The sequence below is a fragment of the Bombina bombina genome, chromosome 1 (assembly GCF_027579735.1).
Source record: "Bombina bombina isolate aBomBom1 chromosome 1, aBomBom1.pri, whole genome shotgun sequence".
In the NCBI taxonomy this organism is placed as follows: domain Eukaryota; kingdom Metazoa; phylum Chordata; class Amphibia; order Anura; family Bombinatoridae; genus Bombina; species Bombina bombina.
The window spans coordinates 889,294,926-889,315,731 of NC_069499.1; the positions used below are offsets into that span (position 1 = coordinate 889,294,926).

Sequence of the window (20,806 nt, forward strand, 5' to 3'; positions counted from 1 at the left end):
TGATTTTGGTCACTTCTTCCATCGCCAGGGAACTCCTTGTTCCCCCCTGATGGTTGATATACGCAACAGTCGTCATGTTGTCTGATTGAAACCGTATGAATTTGGCCTTTGCTAGCTGAGGCCAAGCCTTGAGAGCATTGAATATCGCTCTCAGTTCCAGAATATTTATCGGGAGAAGAGATTCTTCCCGAGACCAAAGACCCTGAGCTTTCAGGGGTTCCCAGACCGCGCCCCAGCCCACCAGACTGGCGTCGGTCGTGACAATGACCCACTCTGGTCTGCGGAAGCTCATCCCTTGTGACAGGTTGTCCAGGGTCAGCCACCAACGGAGTGAATCTCTGGTCCTCTGATCTACTTGTATCGTCGGAGACAAGTCTGTATAATCCCCATTCCACTGACTGAGCATGCACAGTTGTAATGGTCTTAGATGAATTCGCGCAAAAGGAACTATGTCCATTGCCGCGACCATCAAACCTATTACTTCCATGCACTGCGCTATGGAAGGAAGAAGAACAGAATGAAGTACTTGACAAGAGCTTAGAAGTTTTGATTTTCTGGCCTCTGTCAGAAAAATCCTCATTTCTAAGGAGTCTATTATTGTTCCCAAGAAGGGAACTCTTGTTGACGGAGATAGAGAACTTTTTTCTACGTTCACTTTCCACCCGTGAGATCTGAGAAAGGCCAGGACAATGTCCGTATGAGCCTTTGCTTGTGGTAGAGACGACGCTTGAATCAGTATGTCGTCCAAGTAAGGTACTACTGCAATGCCCCTTGGTCTTAGCACCGCTAGAAGGGACCCTAGTACCTTTGTGAAAATTCTTGGAGCAGTGGCTAATCCGAATGGAAGTGCCACAAACTGGTAATGCTTGTCCAGAAAGGCGAACCTTAGGAACCGATGATGTTCCTTGTGGATAGGAATATGTAGATACGCATCCTTTAAATCCACCGTGGTCATGAATTGACCTTCCTGGATGGTAGGAAGAATTGTCCGAATGGTTTCCATTTTGAACAATGGAACCTTGAGAAATTTGTTTAGGATCTTGAGATCTAAGATTGGTCTGAATGTTCCCTCTTTTTTGGGAACTATGAACAGATTGGAGTAGAATCCCATCCCTTGTTCTCCTAATGGAACCGGATGAATCACTCCCATTTTTAACAGGTCTTCTACACAATGTAAGAATGCCTGTCTTTTTATGAGGTCTGAAGACAATTGAGACCTGTGGAACCTCCCCCTTGGGGGTAGCTCCTTGAATTCCAGAAGATAACCTTGGGAGACTATTTCTAGCGCCCAAGGATCCAGAACATCTCTTGCCCAAGCCTGAGCGAAGAGAGAAAGTCTGCCCCCCACCAGATCCGGTCCCGGATCGGGGGCCAACATCTCATGCTGTCTTGGTAGCAGTGGCAGGTTTCTTGGCCTGCTTACCTTTGTTCCAGCCTTGCATTGGCCTCCAGGCTGGCTTGGTTTGAGAAGTATTACCCTCTTGCTTAGAGGATGTAGAACTTGAGGCTGGTCCGTTTCTGCGAAAGGGACGAAAATTTGGTTTATTTTTAGCCTTAAAAGACCTATCCTGAGGAAGGGCGTGGCCCTTACCCCCAGTGATATCTGAAATAATCTCTTTCAAGTCAGGGCCAAACAGCGTTTTCCCCTTGAAAGGTATGTTAAGCAATTTGTTCTTGGAAGACGCATCCGCTGACCAAGATTTTAGCCAAAGCGCTCTGCGCGCCACAATAGCAAACCCTGAATTTTTCGCCGCTAATCTAGCTAATTGCAAAGTGGCGTCTAAAGTAAAAGAGTTAGCCAATTTAAGAGCGTGAACTCTGTCCATAATCTCCTCATAAGAAGAATCTTTATCGAGCGACTTTTCTAGTTAATCGAACCAGAAACACGCTGCTGTAGTGACAGGAACAATGCATGAAATTGGTTGTAGAAGGTAACCTTGCTGAACAAACATCTTTTTAAGCAAACCCTCTAATTTTTTATCCATAGGATCTTTGAAAGCACAACTATCTTCTATAGGGATAGTAGTGCGTTTGTTTAGAGTAGAAACCGCCCCCTCGACCTTGGGGACTGTCTGCCATAAGTCCTTTCTGGGATCGATCATAGGAAACATTTCTTAAATATAGGGGGAGGGACAAAAGGTATGCCGGGCCTTTCCCATTCTTTGTTTACAATGTCCGCCACCCGCTTGGGTATAGGAAAAGCTTCGGGGGGCACCGGGACCTCTAGGAACTTGTCCATCTTACATAATTTCTCTGGAATGACCAAATTGTCACAATCATCCAGAGTAGACAACACCTCCTTAAGCAGAGCGCGGAGATGTTCCAATTTAAATTTGAATGTAATCACATCAGGTTCAGCTTATAGAGAGATTTTCCCTGAATCTGAAATTTCTCCCTCAGACAAAACCTCCCTGGCCCCCTCAGACTGGTGTAGGGGCATGTCAGAACCATTATCATCAGCGTCCTCATGCTCTTCAGTATTTTCTAAAACAGAGCAGTCGCGCTTTCGCTGATAAGTGGGCATTTTGGCTAAAATGTTTTTGATAGAATTATCCATTACAGCCGTTAATTGTTGCATAGTAAGGAGTATTGGTGCACTAGATGTACTAGGGGCCTCCTGTGTGGGCAAGACTGGCGTAGACGAAGGAGGGGATGATGCAGTACCATGCTTACTCCCCTCACTTGAGGAATCATCTTGGGCATCATTTTCTCTAAATTGTTTGTCACATACATCACATCTATTTAAATGAGAAGGAACCTTGGCTTCCTCACATACAGAACATAGTCTATCTGATAGTTCAGACATGTTAAACAGGCATAAACTTGATAACAAAGAACAAAAAACGTTTTAAAATAAAACCGTTACTGTCACTTTAAATTTTAAACTGAACACACTTTATTACTGAATATGTGAAAAAGTATGAAGGAATTGTTCAAAATTCACCAAAATTTCACCACAGTGTCTTAAAGCCTTAAAAGTATTGCACACCAAATTTGAAAGCTTTAACTCTTAAAATAACGGAACCGGAGCCGTTTTTATATTTAACCCCTATACAGTCCCTGGTATCTGCTTTGCTGAGACCCAACCAAGCCCAGAGGGGAATACGATACCAAATGACGCCTTCAGTAAGCTTTTTCTATGTATCTGAGCTCCTCACACATGCATCTGCATGCCTTGCTTCCCAAAAACAACTGCGCATTAGTGGCGCGAAAATGAGGCTCTGCCTATGATTAGAGAAGGCCCCCAGTGAAAAAGGTGTCCAATACAGTGCCTGCCGTTTCTTTAACATAATTCCCAAGAATAAAATAACTCCTCAAAGCTATAAACTATTAAAAATGCTTATAAATCAATCGTTTTAGCCCAGAAAAATGTCTACCAGTCTTTAAAGCCCTTGTGAAGCCCTTTATTCTTATTTAATAAAAATGGCTTACCGGATCCCATAGGGAAAATGACAGCTTCCAGCATTACCAAGTCTTGTTAGAAATGTGTCATACCTCAAGCAGCAAAAGTCTGCTCACTGTTTCCCCCAACTGAAGTTAATTCCTCTCAACAGTCCTGTGTGGAAACAGCCATCGATTTTAGTAACGGTTGCTAAAATCATTTTCCTCTTACAAACAGAAATCTTCATCTCTTTTCTGTTTCAGAGTAAATAGTACATACCAGCACTATTTTAAAATAACAAACTCTTGATTGAAGAATAAAAACTACATTTAAACACCAAAAAACTCTAAGCCATCTCCGTGGAGATGTTGCCTGTGCAACGGCAAAGAGAATGACTGGGGAAGGCGGAGCCTAGGAGGGATCATGTGACCAGCTTTGCTGGGCTCTTTGCCATTTCCTGTTGGGGAAGAGAATATCCCACAAGTAAGGATGACGCCGTGGACCGGACACACCTATGTTGGAGAAAACAACTGCGCATTATTGGCGCGAAAATGAGGCTCTGTCTATAACTAGAAAGGCCCCCATCTGAAAAAGGTGTCCAACACAGTGCCTGCCGTTTTCCTAAACGTTTCCCCAAGATTATAACACCAATAATTAGTTAGAATCTGTGTAATATGCCTAATAAAGCAATCGTTTTAGCCCAGAAAAATGTCTACCAGTTTTTAAGCCCTTTTTGAAGCCCTTTATTCTTTTATGTTAAACTAAGAAAATGGCTTACCGGTCCAAATGAGGGGAAATGACAGCCTTCCAGCATTACATGGTCTTGTTAGAAATATGGCCAGTCATACCTTAAGCAGAAAAGTCTGCTAACTGTTTCCCCAACTGAAGTTACTTCATCTCAACAGTCCTGTGTGGAAACAGCAATCGATTTTAGTAACTGACTGCTAAAATCATCTTCCTCTTACAAACAGAAATCTTCATCCTTTTCTGTTTCAGAGTAAATAGTACATACCAGCACTATTTTAAAATAACAAACACTTGATAGAAGAATAAAACTACATTTAAACACCAAAAAAACTCTTAACCATCTCCTTGGAGATGTTGCCTGTACAACGGCAAAGAGAATGACTGGGGTGGGCGGAGCCTAGGAGGGATCATGTCACCAGCTTTGCTGGGACTCTTTGCCATTTCCTGTTGGGGAAGAGAATATCCCACAAGTAAGGATGACGCAGTGGACCGGACACACCAATGTTGGAGAAATTAGACTGTTTGGCCTTTGCTTTGGCCCTGTCCTGAGGAAGGGTGTGACCCTTACCTCCAGTAATGTCAGCAATAACTTCCTTCAAACCAGGCCCGAATAAGGTCTGCCCCTTGAAAGGAATGTTGAGTAATTTAGACTTCGAAATCACGTCAGCTGACCAGGATTTAAGCCATAGCGCCCTATGCGCTAGGATGGCGAATCCGAAATTCTTAGCCGTTAGTTTAGTCAAATGAACAATGGCATCAGAAACAAATGAGTTAGCTAGCTTAAGTGTTCTAAGCTTGTCAATAATTTCAGTCAATGGAGCTGTATGGATGGCCTCTTCCAGGGCCTCAAACCAGAATGCCGCCGCGGCCGTGACAGGCGCAATGCATGCAAGGGGCTGTAAAATAAAACCTTGTTGAATAAACATTTTCTTAAGGTAACCCTCCAATTTTTTATCCATTGGATCTGAAAAAGCACAACTGTCCTCAACCGGGATAGTGGTACGCTTTGCTAAAGTAGAAACTGCTCCCTCCACCTTAGGGACCGTCTGCCATAAGTCCCGTGTAGTGGCGTCTATTGGAAACATTTTTCTAAATATAGGAGGTGGGGAAAAAGGCACACCCGGTCTATCCCACTCCTTGCTAATAATTTCTGTAAGCCTTTTAGGTATAGGAAAAACATCAGTACACACCGGTACCGCATAGTATTTATCCAGCCTACACAATTTCTCTGGTACTGCAACTGTGTTACAGTCATTCAGAGCAGCTAATACCTCCCCAAGCAACACACGGAGGTTCTCAAGCTTAAATTTAAAATTAGAAATCTCTGAATCAGGTTTCCCCGAATCAGAGATGTCACCCACAGACTGAAGCTCTCCGTCCTCATGATCTGCATATTGTGACGCAGTATCAGACATGGCCCTTACAGCATCTGCGCGCTCTGTATTTCTCCTAACCCCAGAGCAATCGCGCTTGCCTCTTAATTCAGGCAACCTGGATAATACCTCTGACAGGGTATTATTCATGATTGCAGCCATGTCCTGCAAGGTAATCGCTATGGGCGTCCCTGATGTAATTGGCGCCATATTAGCGTGCATCCCCTGAGCGGGAGGCGAAGGGTCTGACACGTGGGGAGAGTTAGTCGGCATAACTTCCCCCTCGTCAGAATTTTCTGGTGATATTTCTTTTATAGTTAAAGACTGATCTTTACTGTTTAAGGTGAAATCAATACATTTAGTACACATTCTCCTATGGGGCTCCACCATGGCTTTCAAACATAATGAACAAGTAGTTTCCTCTGTGTCAGACATGTTTAAACAGACTAGCAATGAGACTAGCAAGCTTGGAAAACACTTTAAACAAGTTTACAAGCAATATAAAAAACGTTACTGCACCTTTAAGAAACACAAATTTTGTCAAAATTTGAAATAATAGTGATAAAAGGCAGTTACACTAACGAAATTTTTACAGTGTATGTAACAAGATAGCAGAGCATTGCACCCACTTGCAAATGGATGATTAACCCCTTAATACCCAAAACAGAATAATAAAAGACAAAAACGTTTTTTTTTTGTTTTTTTTAAACAGTCACAACAACTGCCACAGCTCTACTGTGGCTTTTTACCTCCCTCAAAAACGACTTTGAAGCCTTTTGAGCCCTCCAGAGATGTCCTGGATCATGCAGAGGGAAGCTGAATGTCTCTGTCAGTATTTTTATCTGCACAGAAAAGCACTAAAAAAGGCCCCTCCCACTCATATTACAACAGTGGAAAGCCTAAGGAAACTGTTACTAGGCAAAATTCAAGCCAGCCATGTGGAAAAAAACTAGGCCCCAATAAGTTTTATCACCAAATACATATAAAAACAATTAAACATGCCAGCAAACGGTTTATATTACATTTTTATAAGAGTATGCATCTCTATTAATAAGCCTGATACCAGTAGCTCTCACTGCATTTAAGGCTTTACTTACATTAGTTCGGTATCAGCAGCATTTTCTAACAAATTCCATCCCTAGAAAAATATTAACTGCACATACCTTATTGCAGGAAAACCTGCACGCCATTCCCTCTCTGAAGTTACCTCACTCCTCAGAATATATGAGAACAGCCATGGATCTTAGTTACTTCTGCTAAGATCAAAACGCAGGCAGATTCTTCTTCTAAATACTGCCTGAGATAAACAGTACACTCCGGCACCATTTAAAAATAACAAACTTTTGATTGAAGAATAAACTAAGTATAAAACACCACACTCCTCTTACGACCTCCATCTTGGTTGAGGCTTGCAAGAGAATGACTGGATATGAAAGTTAGGGGAGGAGCTATATAGCAGCTCTGCTGTGGGTGATCCTCTTGCAACTTCCTGTTGGGAAGGAGAATATCCCATAAGTAATGGATGATCCGTGAACTGTATACACTTAACAAGAGAAAATAAACTTTTGATTGAAGAAAAAAACAACTACGTTTCACCACTTCTCTCTTACTACCTCCATGCTTGTCGAGAGTTGCAAGAGAATGACTAGATATGGCAGTTAGGGTAGGAGCTATATAGCAGCTCTGCTGTGGGTGATCCTCTTGCAACTTCCTGTTGGGAAGGAGAATATCCCACAAGTAATGGATGATCCGTGGACTGGATACACCTTACAAGAGAAATGTGCTGTACTGAGAGGGCTTAGTCTTTCTTTCTTCATATGTACAAAATACCCAACTCAAAAGTGTGCTTCACAGGAAGTCATGGTGTTAGATTTTTGTGTGATTAGGAAGTTTCACAAGAAAATGGAAACAAAAGGGCAAGTGCTGTAGTTTAGTTCCTTAGGCAGCTCCTTTGGGTGTCAAAGCGACGTTATCCAGATCTTGTTATTGTGAGGGGTATATTTCATAGTTCTGGTGAAGTACTAAGACGTCCTTGAGGGCACCCCAGATCTCCAAAAGAGCTTCAAGAACTGTAAGAATTAAAAGGCTGAACTGGTTTTGGAAACACTACCCAATACTTTTTATGAAGTAACTATGTTGAGCAAATCTACTCCATGAAGATGCAAACAGCTTTAAATTATAGAGGGAATTCTAATGCAAAATGCAATGCTCTGATTCATTGAATTATTTTATTTTTGTACTAATGTTGCTTGCAAACTATGAGGATCATTCCAATCAATCATAAATGCTGTGTGAAGTGCATGCATTTGCATTTCTGGGGTGTTTCTTTTCAAATCCATTGCAATTCATTTGAAAACCCTGCAATATCCTATCTACTGCTTGTCAAATGCATTTGGCACATAAAAATGCTCCCTATACCTTGTAGGGGGATAAGGTGACACCAGTATTCTAATCAAATAGAAAGCACAAGCAGCTTATCAAAATATTTTTGAACACTTTTAAATCCTACTTACTTGTCCAATTATCTACCAAAATAGCAACTTACTATGCAAACAAACTAGCATATATTAGTAGTTGTATACATTTTCAAATTAAATTTTGTAAAACACAATTCAAGCATGACAATTATTTAAGAGGATTGATTTTGTCTAGAACTGTTTTGGGTTGCTAAGTGCTAACCAAAACTGTTTAAAATGTTAAGTTTAAGAGAGGAAACACAGATCAACTGAGGAACTGGTCTATTAGTATACAGGGAATGCAAGGGGGAAATAATGAGCATATTAAAAATGGTAAGAAAGTAGGAAAACTGTACTGATGCCTATATGTTGCAAAATCTCCTCTTCTGAAATGCTATTTTTCATAAAGTCCATATCTAATGAAATATACACAAGAAGAAAAGAAGACTTTCAAATAGTCTTACTTCTTTCTCCAGGCCGTCAGCAGTAAAAAATAGAAGGAATCCGTAGAAATCTTCAGATTTTCCAACCCAAGGTCTGAAATGAAATATATATAAAATAAAAAATTATATATATATATATATATATATATATATATATATATATATATATATATATATATATATATATATATATAAATATTCTGTTAAAATAATATGATCATCTGTGTGGCACATCATCAGCTCCTTTCCTTCCAGATTCAAAGCTGTAGTTTTCTGATGCGTTTAATTTCGGGTATAACCTATTGTCATAGCTTTCAAACGAAGTTATCTAAATCACATATTCATGTTCAGTTTCTTTCTATAAATTTATGATATAAAAAAATAAATTCTATAACAAGGAATTAAGCAACACTGGAAGGAAAAGATGCAACTTTCAAATTCTTTTGGGTGACGCAGTTGACCATGATTTAATCCATAAAGATGATAAATTAACCCATACATACTTTGCAGAACTGAGACCGTCTATTGTATTCATCATCTTTTCACGTAGTTCCTCTTCATGTTTCTGCTTCTGAGAGATATTCCTACAATTCATATAAAAAATACATATTTTATGGTGATTCTATAAGAGTGTTCAGGACTAATAATAGCTATAAAATGCACTGATCAGGTCATAGGACAAAAGATGAAAAAACTTACCTGATAAATTCTTTTCTTTCCTTGGCATGGAGAATCCACAAATCCATTCTAATTACTAGTGGGACATTCAACTCCTGGCCAGCAGGAGGAGGCAAAGAACACCCCAGCAGAAAAATGAAAATGAAGATGACACAAAGGTATAGAGGTGCCTGAGGTTTATATAAAAAAAAGCAGGTCGTGGATTCTCCATGCCAAGGAAAGAAAATAATTTATCAGGTAAGCATGGAGAGTCCACAAATCCATTCTAATTACTAGTGGGAACCAATACCCAAGCTAGAGGACACAGAAGGTCGGGAGAACAAGACAGGCGGACCTAAACAGAAGGCACCACTGCTTGAAGAACCTTTCTCTCAAAAAAGCCTCAGTCAAGGCAAAAGTATCAAATTTATATAATTTGTAAAAAGTATGTAGAGAGGACCAAGTGGCCACCTCGCAGATTTGTTCCATAGAAGCTTAATTTTTTGAAAGAAAACAATGAACAGGGCAGTTGAATGCCCAAAACCTTTAGTGGCTTGAAGGTAAAATTTTAGAGCATGCACAAAATCCAGGTTATGCAATAGGGGTTCCTGAGAAGGAGGATTAGGACAAAAAGAAGGAACACCAATATCCTGATTGATATAGAGATCCGATACTACATTGGGAAGAAAAACCCAACTTAGTACGCCAAGAACCGCCTTATCTGCATGAAAAATAAGGAAGGGGAATCACACTGTAAAGCCGAAAGCCCGGAAACTCTGCCAGCAGAAGAAATAGTAAGGAGAAACAACATTTTCCAAGACAACAACTTAATACCAGCTGTATGCATAGGCTCAAACAGAGCCTGTTGCAAAACTCTAAGAATAAGATTAAGACTCCATGAGGAGCAACAGATTTAAACACAGACCTGAATTGATACAAACTATTACTTTAGGAAGGAGGGAAAACGGAGGGAACAAGTATGCTAGATCGAAGTCCCAAGGAACCGCTGGAGCATCTAGGAAGCTTGGTGTTTAGACGAGACGCCATCAGATACAACTCCGGAGCCCCCCACCTGAAAGATATCCTTGAGAATACTTCTGGATGGAGAAAGGTCTGCCTGCTCAGAAAATCCTCTTCCCAATTATCCACCCCTGGGATGGATGACAGAGAGGAGACAATCTGGACACTCCACTCACTGAAGAATGAGAGTCATCTCTATTATAGATAATGAACTCCGGGTTTCTTCCTGGTGGTTGATGTATGCCACCGATGTGAAGATGAGACCAGGTTGATAGTACAATGAAGAATGCCCTCAACCGTAGGATATTTATAGAGAGGGCGGACTCCTCCTGAGTCCAAAGTCCCTGAGCTCTTAAGGAATTCCAAACTGCACCCCAGCCCGAAAGGCTGGCATCCAAGCTCATAATCACCAAAAATGGACTTGGGAAGCATGTGCCCTGAGTTACAGTCCTGAGGATCCACCAGCACAGAGAATCTCTTGTCCGGTTATCTAAGACTATCCACTAGAAGATCTGAGTGCTCCACATTTCACTGTCTGAGCATACATAACTGTAGAGGTCTCAGATGGAAAACGAGAAAAAGGATAAAAATCCTACCGCACCCGGTGTTGTCAGGCGGTCTCCCATCCAGGTACTGGCCAGGCCTGGTCCTCTTTAATCTTCAAGATCAGATAGGATCCTGAAGCCACCCTGAGATCCAAGATGTCCATACACCGAGCCACTGAAGGACGGGTAGAGGACTGAGATAAAGACCGGAAGCAAAAAAGGAAATGTATGCTTACCTGATAAATTGATTTCTTCTATGATACGACGAGTCAACGGATTCATCCTTACTTGTGGGATATTATCCTCCTGCTAACAGGAAGTGGCAAAGAGCACCACAGCAGACCTGTATATATAGCTCCTCCCTTCTCTCCACCCCCAGTCATTCGACCGAAGGTATAGGAAGAGAAAAGAAAAGCTAAAAGGTGCAGAGGTGACTTGTTTTGAACACAAAAAACATAATTTATGTAAGAACTTACCTGATAAATTCATTTCTTTCATATTAACAAGAGTCCATGAGCTAGTGACGTATGGGATATACATTCCTACCAGGAGGGGCAAAGTTTCCCAAACCTTAAAATGCCTATAAATACACCCCTCACCACACCCACAAATCAGTTTAACGAATAGCCAAGAAGTGGGGTGATAAGAAAAAGTGCGAAGCATATAAAATAAGGAATTGGAATAATTGTGCTTTATACAAAAAAATCATAACCACCACAAAAAAGGGTGGGCCTCATGGACTCTTGTTAATATGAAAGAAATGAATTTATCAGGTAAGTTCTTACATAAATTATGTTTTCTTTCATGTAATTAACAAGAGTCCATGAGCTAGTGACGTATGGGATAATGACTACCCAAGATGTGGATCTTTCCACACAAGAGTCACTAGAGAGGGAGGGATAAAATAAAGACAGCCAATTCCTGCTGAAAATAATCCACACCCAAAATAAAGTTTAACAAAAAACATAAGCAGAAGATTCAAACTGAAACCGCTGCCTGAAGAACTTTTCTACCAAAAACTGCTTCAGAAGAAGAAAATACATCAAAATGGTAGAATTTAGTAAAAGTATGCAAAGAAGACCAAGTTGCTGCTTTGCAGATCTGGTCAACCGAAGCTTCATTCCTAAACGCCCAGGAAGTAGATACTGACCTAGTAGAATGAGCTGTAATTCTTTGAGGCGGAGTTTTACCCGACTCAACATAGGCAAGATGAATTAAAGATTTCAACCAAGATGCCAAAGAAATGGCAGAAGCTTTCTGGCCTTTCCTAGAACCGGAAAAGATAACAAATAGACTAGAAGTCTTACGGAAAGATTTCGTAGCTTCAACATAATATTTCAAAGCTCTAACAACATCCAAAGAATGCAATGATTTCTCCTTAGAATTCTTAGGATTAGGACATAATGAAGGAACCACAATTTCTCTACTAATGTTGTTGGAATTCACAACTTTAGGTAAAAATTCAAAAGAAGTTCGCAACACCGCCTTATCCTGATGAAAAATCAGAAAAGGAGACTCACATGAAAGAGCAGATAATTCAGAAACTCTTCTAGCAGAAGAGATAGCCAAAAGGAACAAAACTTTCCAAGAAAGTAATTTAATGTCCAATGAATGCATAGGTTCAAACGGAGGAGCTTGAAGAGCTCCCAGAACCAAATTCAAACTCCAAGGAGGAGAAATTGACTTAATGACAGGTTTTATACGAACCAAAGCTTGTACAAAACAATGAATATCAGGAAGAATAGCAATCTTTCTGTGAAAAAGAACAGAAAGAGCAGAGATTTGTCCTTTCAAAGAACTTGCGGACAAACCCTTATCCAAACCATCCTGAAGAAATTGTAAAATTCTCGGTATTCTAAAAGAATGCCAAGAAAAATGATGAGAAAGACACCAAGAAATATAAGTCTTCCAGACTCTATAATATATCTCTCGAGATACAGATTTACGAGCCTGTAACATAGTATTAATCACGGAGTCAGAGAAACCTCTATGACCAAGAATCAAGCGTTCAATCTCCATACCTTTAAATTTAAGGATTTCAGATCCGGATGGAAAAAAGGACCTTGTGACAGAAGGTCTGGTCTTAACGGAAGAGTCCATGGCTGGCAAGATGCCATCCGGACAAGATCCGCATACCAAAACCTGTGAGGCCATGCCGGAGCTATTAGCAGAACAAACGAGCATTCCCTCAGAATCTTGGAGATTACTCTTGGAAGAAGAACTAGAGGCGGAAAGATATAGGCAGGATGATACTTCCAAGGAAGTGATAATGCATCCACTGCCTCCGCCTGAGGATCCCGGGATCTGGACAGATACCTGGGAAGTTTCTTGTTTAGATGAGAGGCCATCAGATCTATCTCTGGGAGCCCCCACAATTGAACAATCTGAAGAAATACCTCTGGGTGAAGAGACCATTCGCCCGGATGCAACGTTTGGCGACTGAGATAATCCGCTTCCCAATTGTCTACACCTGGGATATGAACCGCAGAGATTAGACAGGAGCTGGATTCCGCCCAAACCAAAATTTGAGATACTTCTTTCATAGCCAGAGGACTGTGAGTCCCTCCTTGATGATTGATGTATGCCACAGTTGTGACATTGTCTGTCTGAAAACAAATGAACGATTCTCTCTTCAGAAGAGGCCAAAACTGAAGAGCTCTGAAAATTGCACGGAGTTCCAAAATATTGATCGGTAATCTCACCTCCTGAGATTCCCAAACTCCTTGTGCCGTCAGAGATCCCCACACAGCTCCCCAACCTGTGAGACTTGCATCTGTTGAAATTACAGTCCAGGTCGGAAGAACAAAAGAAGCCCCCTGAATTAAACGATGGTGATCTGTCCACCACGTTAGAGAGTGTCGAACAATCGGTTTTAAAGATATTAATTGAGATATCTTCGTGTAATCCCTGCACCATTGGTTCAGCATACAGAGCTGAAGAGGTCGCATGTGAAAACGAGCAAAGGGGATCGCGTCCGATGCAGCAGTCATAAGACCTAGAATTTCCATGCATAAGGCTACCGAAGGGAATGATTGTGACTGAAGGTTTCGACAAGCTGTAATCAATTTTAGACGTCTCTTGTCTGTTAAAGACAGAGTCATGGACACTGAATCTATCTGGAAACCCAGAAAGGTTACCCTTGTTTGAGGAATCAAAGAACTTTTTAGTAAATTGATCCTCCAACCATGATCTTGAAGAAACAACACAAGTCGATTCGTATGAGACTCTGCTAAATGTAAAGACGGAGCAAGTACCAAGATATCGTCCAAATAAGGAAATACCACAATACCCTGTTCTCTGATTACAGACAGAAGGGCACCGAGAATCTTTGTGAAAATTCTTGGAGCTGTAGCAAGGCCAAACGGTAGAGCCACAAATTGGTAATGCTTGTCTAGAAAAGAGAATCTCAGGAACTGATAATGATCTGGATGAATCGGAATATGCAGATATGCATCCTGTAAATCTATTGTGGACATATAATTCCCTTGCTGAACAAAAGGCAATATAGTCCTTACAGTTACCATCTTGAACGTTGGTATCCTTACATAGCGATTCAATAATTTTAGATCCAGAACTGGTCTGAAGGAATTCTCCTTCTTTGGTACAATGAAGAGATTTGAATAAAACCCCATCCCCTGTTCCGGAACTGGAACTGGCATAATTACTCCAGCCAACTCTAGATCTGAAACACAATTCAGAAATGCTTGAGCTTTCACTGGATTTACTGGGACATGGGAAAGAAAAAATCTCTTTGCAGGAGGTCTCATCTTGAAACCAATTCTGTACCCTTCTGAAACAATGTTCTGAATCCAAAGATTGTGAACAGAATTGATCCAAATTTCTTTGAAAAAACGTAACCTGCCCCCTACCAGCGGAACTGGAATGAGGGCCGTACCTTCATGTGAACTTAGAAGCAGGCTTTGCCTTTCTAGCAGGCTTGGATTTATTCCAGACTGGAGATGGTTTCCAAACTGAAACTGCTCCTGAGGACGAAGGATCAGGCTTTTGTTCTTTGTTGAAACGAAAGGATCGAAAACGATTGTTAGCCCTGTTTTTACCTTTAGACTTTTTATCCTGTGGTAAAAAAGTTCCTTTCCCACCAGTAACAGTTGAAATAATAGAATCCAACTGAGAACCAAATAATTTGTTTCCCTGGAAAGAAATGGAAAGTAGAGTTGATTTAGAAGCCATATCAGCATTCCAAGTCTTAAGCCATAAAGCTCTTCTGGCTAAGATAGCCAGAGACATAAATCTAACATCAACTCTAATAATATCAAAAATGGCATCACAGATGAAATTATTAGCATGCTGGAGAAGAATAATAATATCATGAGAATCACGATTTGTTACTTGTTGCGCTAGAGTTTCCAACCAAAAAGTTGAAGCTGCAGCAACATCAGCCAATGATATAGCAGGTCTAAGAAGATTACCTGAACATAGATAAGCTTTTCTTAGAAAAGATTCAATTTTTCTATCTAAAGGATCCTTAAACGAGGTACCATCTGATGTAGGAATGGTAGTACGTTTAGCAAGGGTAGAAATAGCCCCATCAACTTTAGGGATTTTGTCCCAAAATTCTAACCTGTCAGGCGGAACAGGATATAATTGCTTAAAACGTTTAGAAGGAGTAAATGAATTACCCAATCTATCCCATTCCTTAGCAATTACTGCAGAAATAGCATTAGGAACAGGAAAGACTTCTGGAATAACCGCAGGAGCTTTAAAAACCTTATCTAAACGTATAGAATTAGTATCAAGAGGACTAGAATCCTCTATTTCTAAAGCAATTAGTACTTCTTTAAGTAAAGAGCGAATAAATTCCATCTTAAATAAATATGAAGATTTATCAGCATCAATCTCTGAGACAGAATCCTCTGAACCAGAAGAGTCCAAAGAATCAGAATGATGGTGTTCATTTAAAAATTCATCTGTAGAAAGAGAAGATTTAAAAGACTTTTTACGTTTACTAGAAGGAGAAATAACAGACAAAGCCTTCTTTATGGATTCAGAAACAAAATCTCTTATGTTATCAGGAACATTCTGCACCTTAGATGTTGAGGGAACTGCAACAGGCAATGGTACATCACTAAAGGAAATATTATCTGCATTAACAAGTTTGTCATGACATTTAATACAAACAACAGCTGGAGGAATAGCTACCAAAAGTTTACAGCAGATACACTTAGCTTTGGTAGATCCAGCAGGCAGAGGTTTTCCTGTAGTATCTTCTGGCTCAGATGCAACGTGAGACATCTTGCAATATGTAAGAGAAAAAACAACATATAAAGCAAAATAGATCAAATTCCTTATAAGACAGTTTCAGGAATGGGAAAAAAAATGCCAAACATCAAGCTTCTAGCAACCAGAAGCAAATGAAAAATGAGACTGAAATAATGTGGAGACAAAAGCGACGCCCATATTTTTTGGCGCCAAAAAAGACGCCCACATTATTTGGCGCCTAAATGCTTTTTGCGCCAAAAATGACGCAACATCCGGAACGCCGACATTTTTGGCGCAAAATAACGTCAAAAAATGACGCAACTTCCGGCGACACGTATGACGCCGGAAACGGAAATGAATTTTTGCGCCAAAAAAGTCCGCGCCAAAAATGACGCAATAAAATGAAGCATTTTCAGCCCCCGCGAGCCTAACAGCCCACAGGGAAAAAGTCAAATTTTTGAGGTAAGAAAAAATATGATAATTAAAGCATAATCCCAAATATGAAACTGACTGTCTGGAAATAAGGAAAGTTGAACATTCTGAGTCAAGGCAAATAAATGTTTGAATACATATATTTAGAACTTTATAAATAAAGTGCCCAACCATAGCTTAGAGTGTCACAGAAAATAAGACTTACTTACCCCAGGACACTCATCTACATGTTTGTAGAAAGCCAAACCAGTACTGAAACGAGAATCAGTAGAGGTAATGGTATATATAAGAGTATATCGTCGATCTGAAAAGGGAGGTAAGAGATGAATCTCTACGACCGATAACAGAGAACCTTATGAAATAGACCCCGTAGAAGGAGATCACTGCATTCAATAGGCAATACTCTCCTCACATCCCTCTGACATTCACTGCACGCTGAGAGGAAAACCGGGCTCCAACTTGCTGCGGAGCGCATATCAACGTAGAATCTAGCACAAACTTACTTCACCACCTCCCTTGGAGGCAAAGTTTGTAAAACTGATTTGTGGGTGTGGTGAGGGGTGTATTTATAGGCATTTTAAGGTTTGGGAAACTTTGCCCCTCCTGGTAGGAATGTATATCCCATACGTCACTAGCTCATGGACTCTTGTTAATTACATGAAAGAAATATAATCTGTCTATTATGACAGGGAGGGCCGTGGACTCGTCGTATCGTAGAAGAAATCAATTTATCAGGTAAGCATAAATTTCCTTTTCTTCTACTAGATACGACAAGTCCACGGAATCATCCTTACTTGTGGGATACAATACCAAAGCTACAGGACACGGATGAACGGGAGGGACAAGACAGATACCTAAACAGAAGGCACCACTGCTTGAAGAACTTTTCTCCCAAAAATAGCCTCAGAAGCAAAAGTATCAAATTTGGAAAATTTGGAAAAGGTATGAAGGGAGGACCAAGTCACAGCCTTACAAATCTGTTCAACAGAAGCATTGTTTTGAAAAACCCATGTGGAAGCCACCGCTCTAGTAGAATGAGTTGTAATTTTTTAAGGAGGCTGCTGTCCAGCAGTCTCGTATGCCAAATGGATGATGCTTTTCAGCCAAAAAGAAAGAAAGGTAGCCGTAGCTTTTTGACCCCTACGCTTTCCAGAATAAACAAGAAATAAAGAAGATGTTTGACGAAAATCCTTGGTTGCTTGTAAGTAAAACTTCAAGGCACGAACCACGTCCAAGTTATGCAACAGACGCTCCTTCTTAGAAGAAGGATTAGGACACAGAGAAGGAACAACAATTTCCTGATTAATATTCTTATTTGAAACAACCTTAGGAAGGAAACCAGGTTTAGTGCGCAAAACCACCTTATCAGAATGGAATATAAGATAAGGCGAGTCACATTGTAACGCAAAAAGCACAGAAACTCTTTGAGCAGAAGAGATAGCAACTAAAAACAAAACTTTCCAAGATAAAAGTTTAATATCTATGGAATGCATTGGTTCAAACGGAACCCCTTGAAAAACATTTAGAACTAAATTCAAACTCCATGGCAGAGCAACAGGTTTAAACACAGGCTTGATTCTGACTAAAGCCTGACAAAAAGACTGAACGTCTGGGACATCTGCCAGACGCTTGTGTAGTAAAACTGACAAAGCAGAAATTTGTCCCTTTAAGGAACTAGCTGATAATTCCTTCTCCAATCCTTCTTGGAGAAAGGACAAAATCCTAGGAATCTTAACCCTACTCCATGAGTAGCCCTTGGATTCACACCAATAAAGATATTTACGCCATATCTTATGGTAAATTTTCCTAGTGACAGGCTTCCAAGCCTGAATCAAGGTATCAATGACCGACTCAGAGAATCCCCGCTTAGATAAAATCAAGCGTTCAATCTCCAGGCAGTCAGCTGCAGAGAATTTAGATTTGGATGTTGAAACGGACCTTGAATGAGAAGGTCCTGTCTCAGTGGCAGTTTCCACGGTGGCAGAGATGACATTTCCACTAGATTTCTGCATACCAAGTCCTGCGTGGCCACGCAGGCGCTATCAAGATTACCGAAGCCCTCTTCTGTTTGATTCTGGCAATCAGACAAGGTAGGAGAGGAAATGGAGGAAACACATAAGCCAGGTTGAACGACCAAGGTACTGCTAGAGCATCTATCAGTACTGCTTGAGGATCCCTTGATCTGGACCCGTAACAAGAAGTTTGGCATTCTGGCGAGATGCCATCAGATCCAATTCCGGTGTGCTCCATTGACAAATCAATGCCGCAAACACCTCCGGATGGAGCTCCCACTCCCCCGGATGAAAAGTCTGACGACTTAGAAAATCCGCTTCCCAGTTCTCTACTCCTGGGATATAGATTACTGATAGATGGCAAGAGTGAGTCTCTGCCCATCGAATTATCTTGGAAACCTCTATCATCGCTAGAGAACTCTTTGTTCCCCCTTGATGATTGATATATGCTACAGTCGTGATATTTTCCGACTGGAATCTTATGAATTTGGCCAAAGCCAACTGAGGCCACGCTTGAAGCGCGTTGAATATTGCTCTCAGTTCCAGAATATTGATTGGTAGTAGGGACTCCTCCTGAGTCCAAACAGCCTGAGTCTTCAGGGAATTCCAGACTGAACCCCAGCCCAAGAGGGTGGAGTCCGTCATCACTATGACCCATGCTGGCTTGCGGAAGCACATTCCCTGGGACAGATGATCCTGTGACAACCACCAAAGAAGAGAGTCTCTGGTCTCTAGATCCAGATTTATCTGAGGAGATAAATCCACATAATCCCCATTCCACTGTCTGAGCATGCACAGCTGCAGTGGTCTGAGATGAAAGCGAGCAAACGGAACGATGTCCATTGCCGCTACCATTAATCCAATGACCTCCATACACCGCGCCACTGATGGCCGAGGAATGGACTGAAGTGCTCGGCAAGTAGTTAGGATCTTTGATTTTCTGACCTCCGTCAGAAAAATTTTCATATCTACCGAGTCTATCAGAGTTCCCAGGAATGGAACTCTTGTCTGTGGAACTAGTGAACTCTTTCCTATATTCACCTTCCACCCGTGAGTTCTTAGAAAAGCCAACACGATGTCCGTGTGAGATTTGGCTAGATGGTAAGTTGACGCCTGACTCAAAATATCATCCAGATAAGGCGCCACTGCTATGCCCCGCGGCCTTAGAACCGCCTGAAGGGACCCTAGCACTTTTGTGAAAATTCTGGGAGCTGTGGCCAACCCGAAAGGAAGGGCCACAAACTGGTAGTGTTTGTCCACGAAGGCGAACCTGAGAAACTGGTGATGATCTTTGTGGATAGGAATGTGCAGATACGCATCCTTCAAGTCCACGGTGGTCATATATTGACCCTCCTGGATCATTGGTAAAATTGTTCTTATGGTCTCCATCTTGAACGATGGGACTTTGAGAAATTTGTTTAGGCATTTGAGATCTAAAATCGGTCTGAAGGTTCCCTCTTTTTTGGGAACAATGAACAGATTTGAATAAAACCCCTGCCCCTGTTCTAGTTTTGGAACTGGACAGATTACACCCATGGTATATAGGTCTTCTACACAGCGTAAGAACGCCTCTCTTTTTGTCTGGTCTACAGACAAACGTGAAAGATGAAATCTCCCCCTTGGGAGACAATCCTTGAATTCTAGTCGATACCCCTGGGTCATGATTTCTAATGCCCAGGGATCCTGAACATCCATTGCCCAAGCCTGAGCAAAGAGAGAAAGTCTGCCCCCTACTAGATTCGGTCCCGGATCGGGGGCTGCCCCTTCATGCTGTCTTGGTAGCAGCAGCGGGCTTCTTGGCCTGTTTACCGTTATTCCAGGTCTGGTTAGGTCTCCAGACTGACTTGGATTGTGCAAAATTCCCCTCCTGCTTTGTGGCGGAAGAGGAAGTAGAGGGTCCACCCTTAAAGTTTCGAAAGGAACGAAAATTATTTTGTTTGGCCCTCATTTTAACCGTCTTATCCTGAGGAAGGGCATGACCTTTATCTCCAGAAATGTCGGAAATTATCTCCTTTAGTTCAGGTCCGAATTGGGTCTTACCTTTAAAAGGAATAGCCAAAAGCTTAGATTTTGATGACACATCAGCAGACCAAGACTTAAGCCATAACGTTCTACGCGCTTAAATGGCAAAGCCTGCATTCTTTGCCGCTAATTTAGCCATTTGAAAAGCGGCATCGGTAATAAAAGAATTAGCTAGCTTAAGAGCCTTAATTCTATCCAAAATATCATCTAATGGGGTCTCAACCTTAAGAGACTCCTCTAGAGCCTCACTTACTGGAACGATGCACGCTATAGGTTGTAGAAGAAAACCCTGATGAATAAACAATTTCTTTAAAAGACCCTCTAATTTTTTATCCATAGTATCTTTAAAAGCACAACTGTCCTCAATAGGTATAGTTATACGCTTAGCCAGGGTAGAAATAGCTCCCTCCACCTTAGGGACCATCTGCCAGGAATCCCAAATGGTGTCAGATATAGGAAAGATTTCCTATAGGAGGGGGAGAGAACAGAATGCCTGG

At 41.2% G+C, this 20,806-nt stretch overlaps 1 protein-coding gene across 3 annotated transcripts in view; it reads right to left on the reverse strand.

The window, feature by feature from the left end:
• The window catches only part of ADCY7 (adenylate cyclase 7), a 722,067-nt gene that overhangs the window by 81,800 nt on the left and 619,461 nt on the right, over positions 1–20,806 (reverse strand). For all 3 annotated transcript variants that reach the window (XM_053699557.1, XM_053699558.1, XM_053699559.1), the window contains 2 exons: positions 8,905–8,985; positions 8,423–8,495 (listed from right to left, as the gene is read on the reverse strand). In XM_053699557.1, the coding sequence (XP_053555532.1) occupies positions 8,423–8,495; positions 8,905–8,985 (154 nt within the window). The remainder of the gene's footprint in view (positions 1–8,422; positions 8,496–8,904; positions 8,986–20,806) is intronic.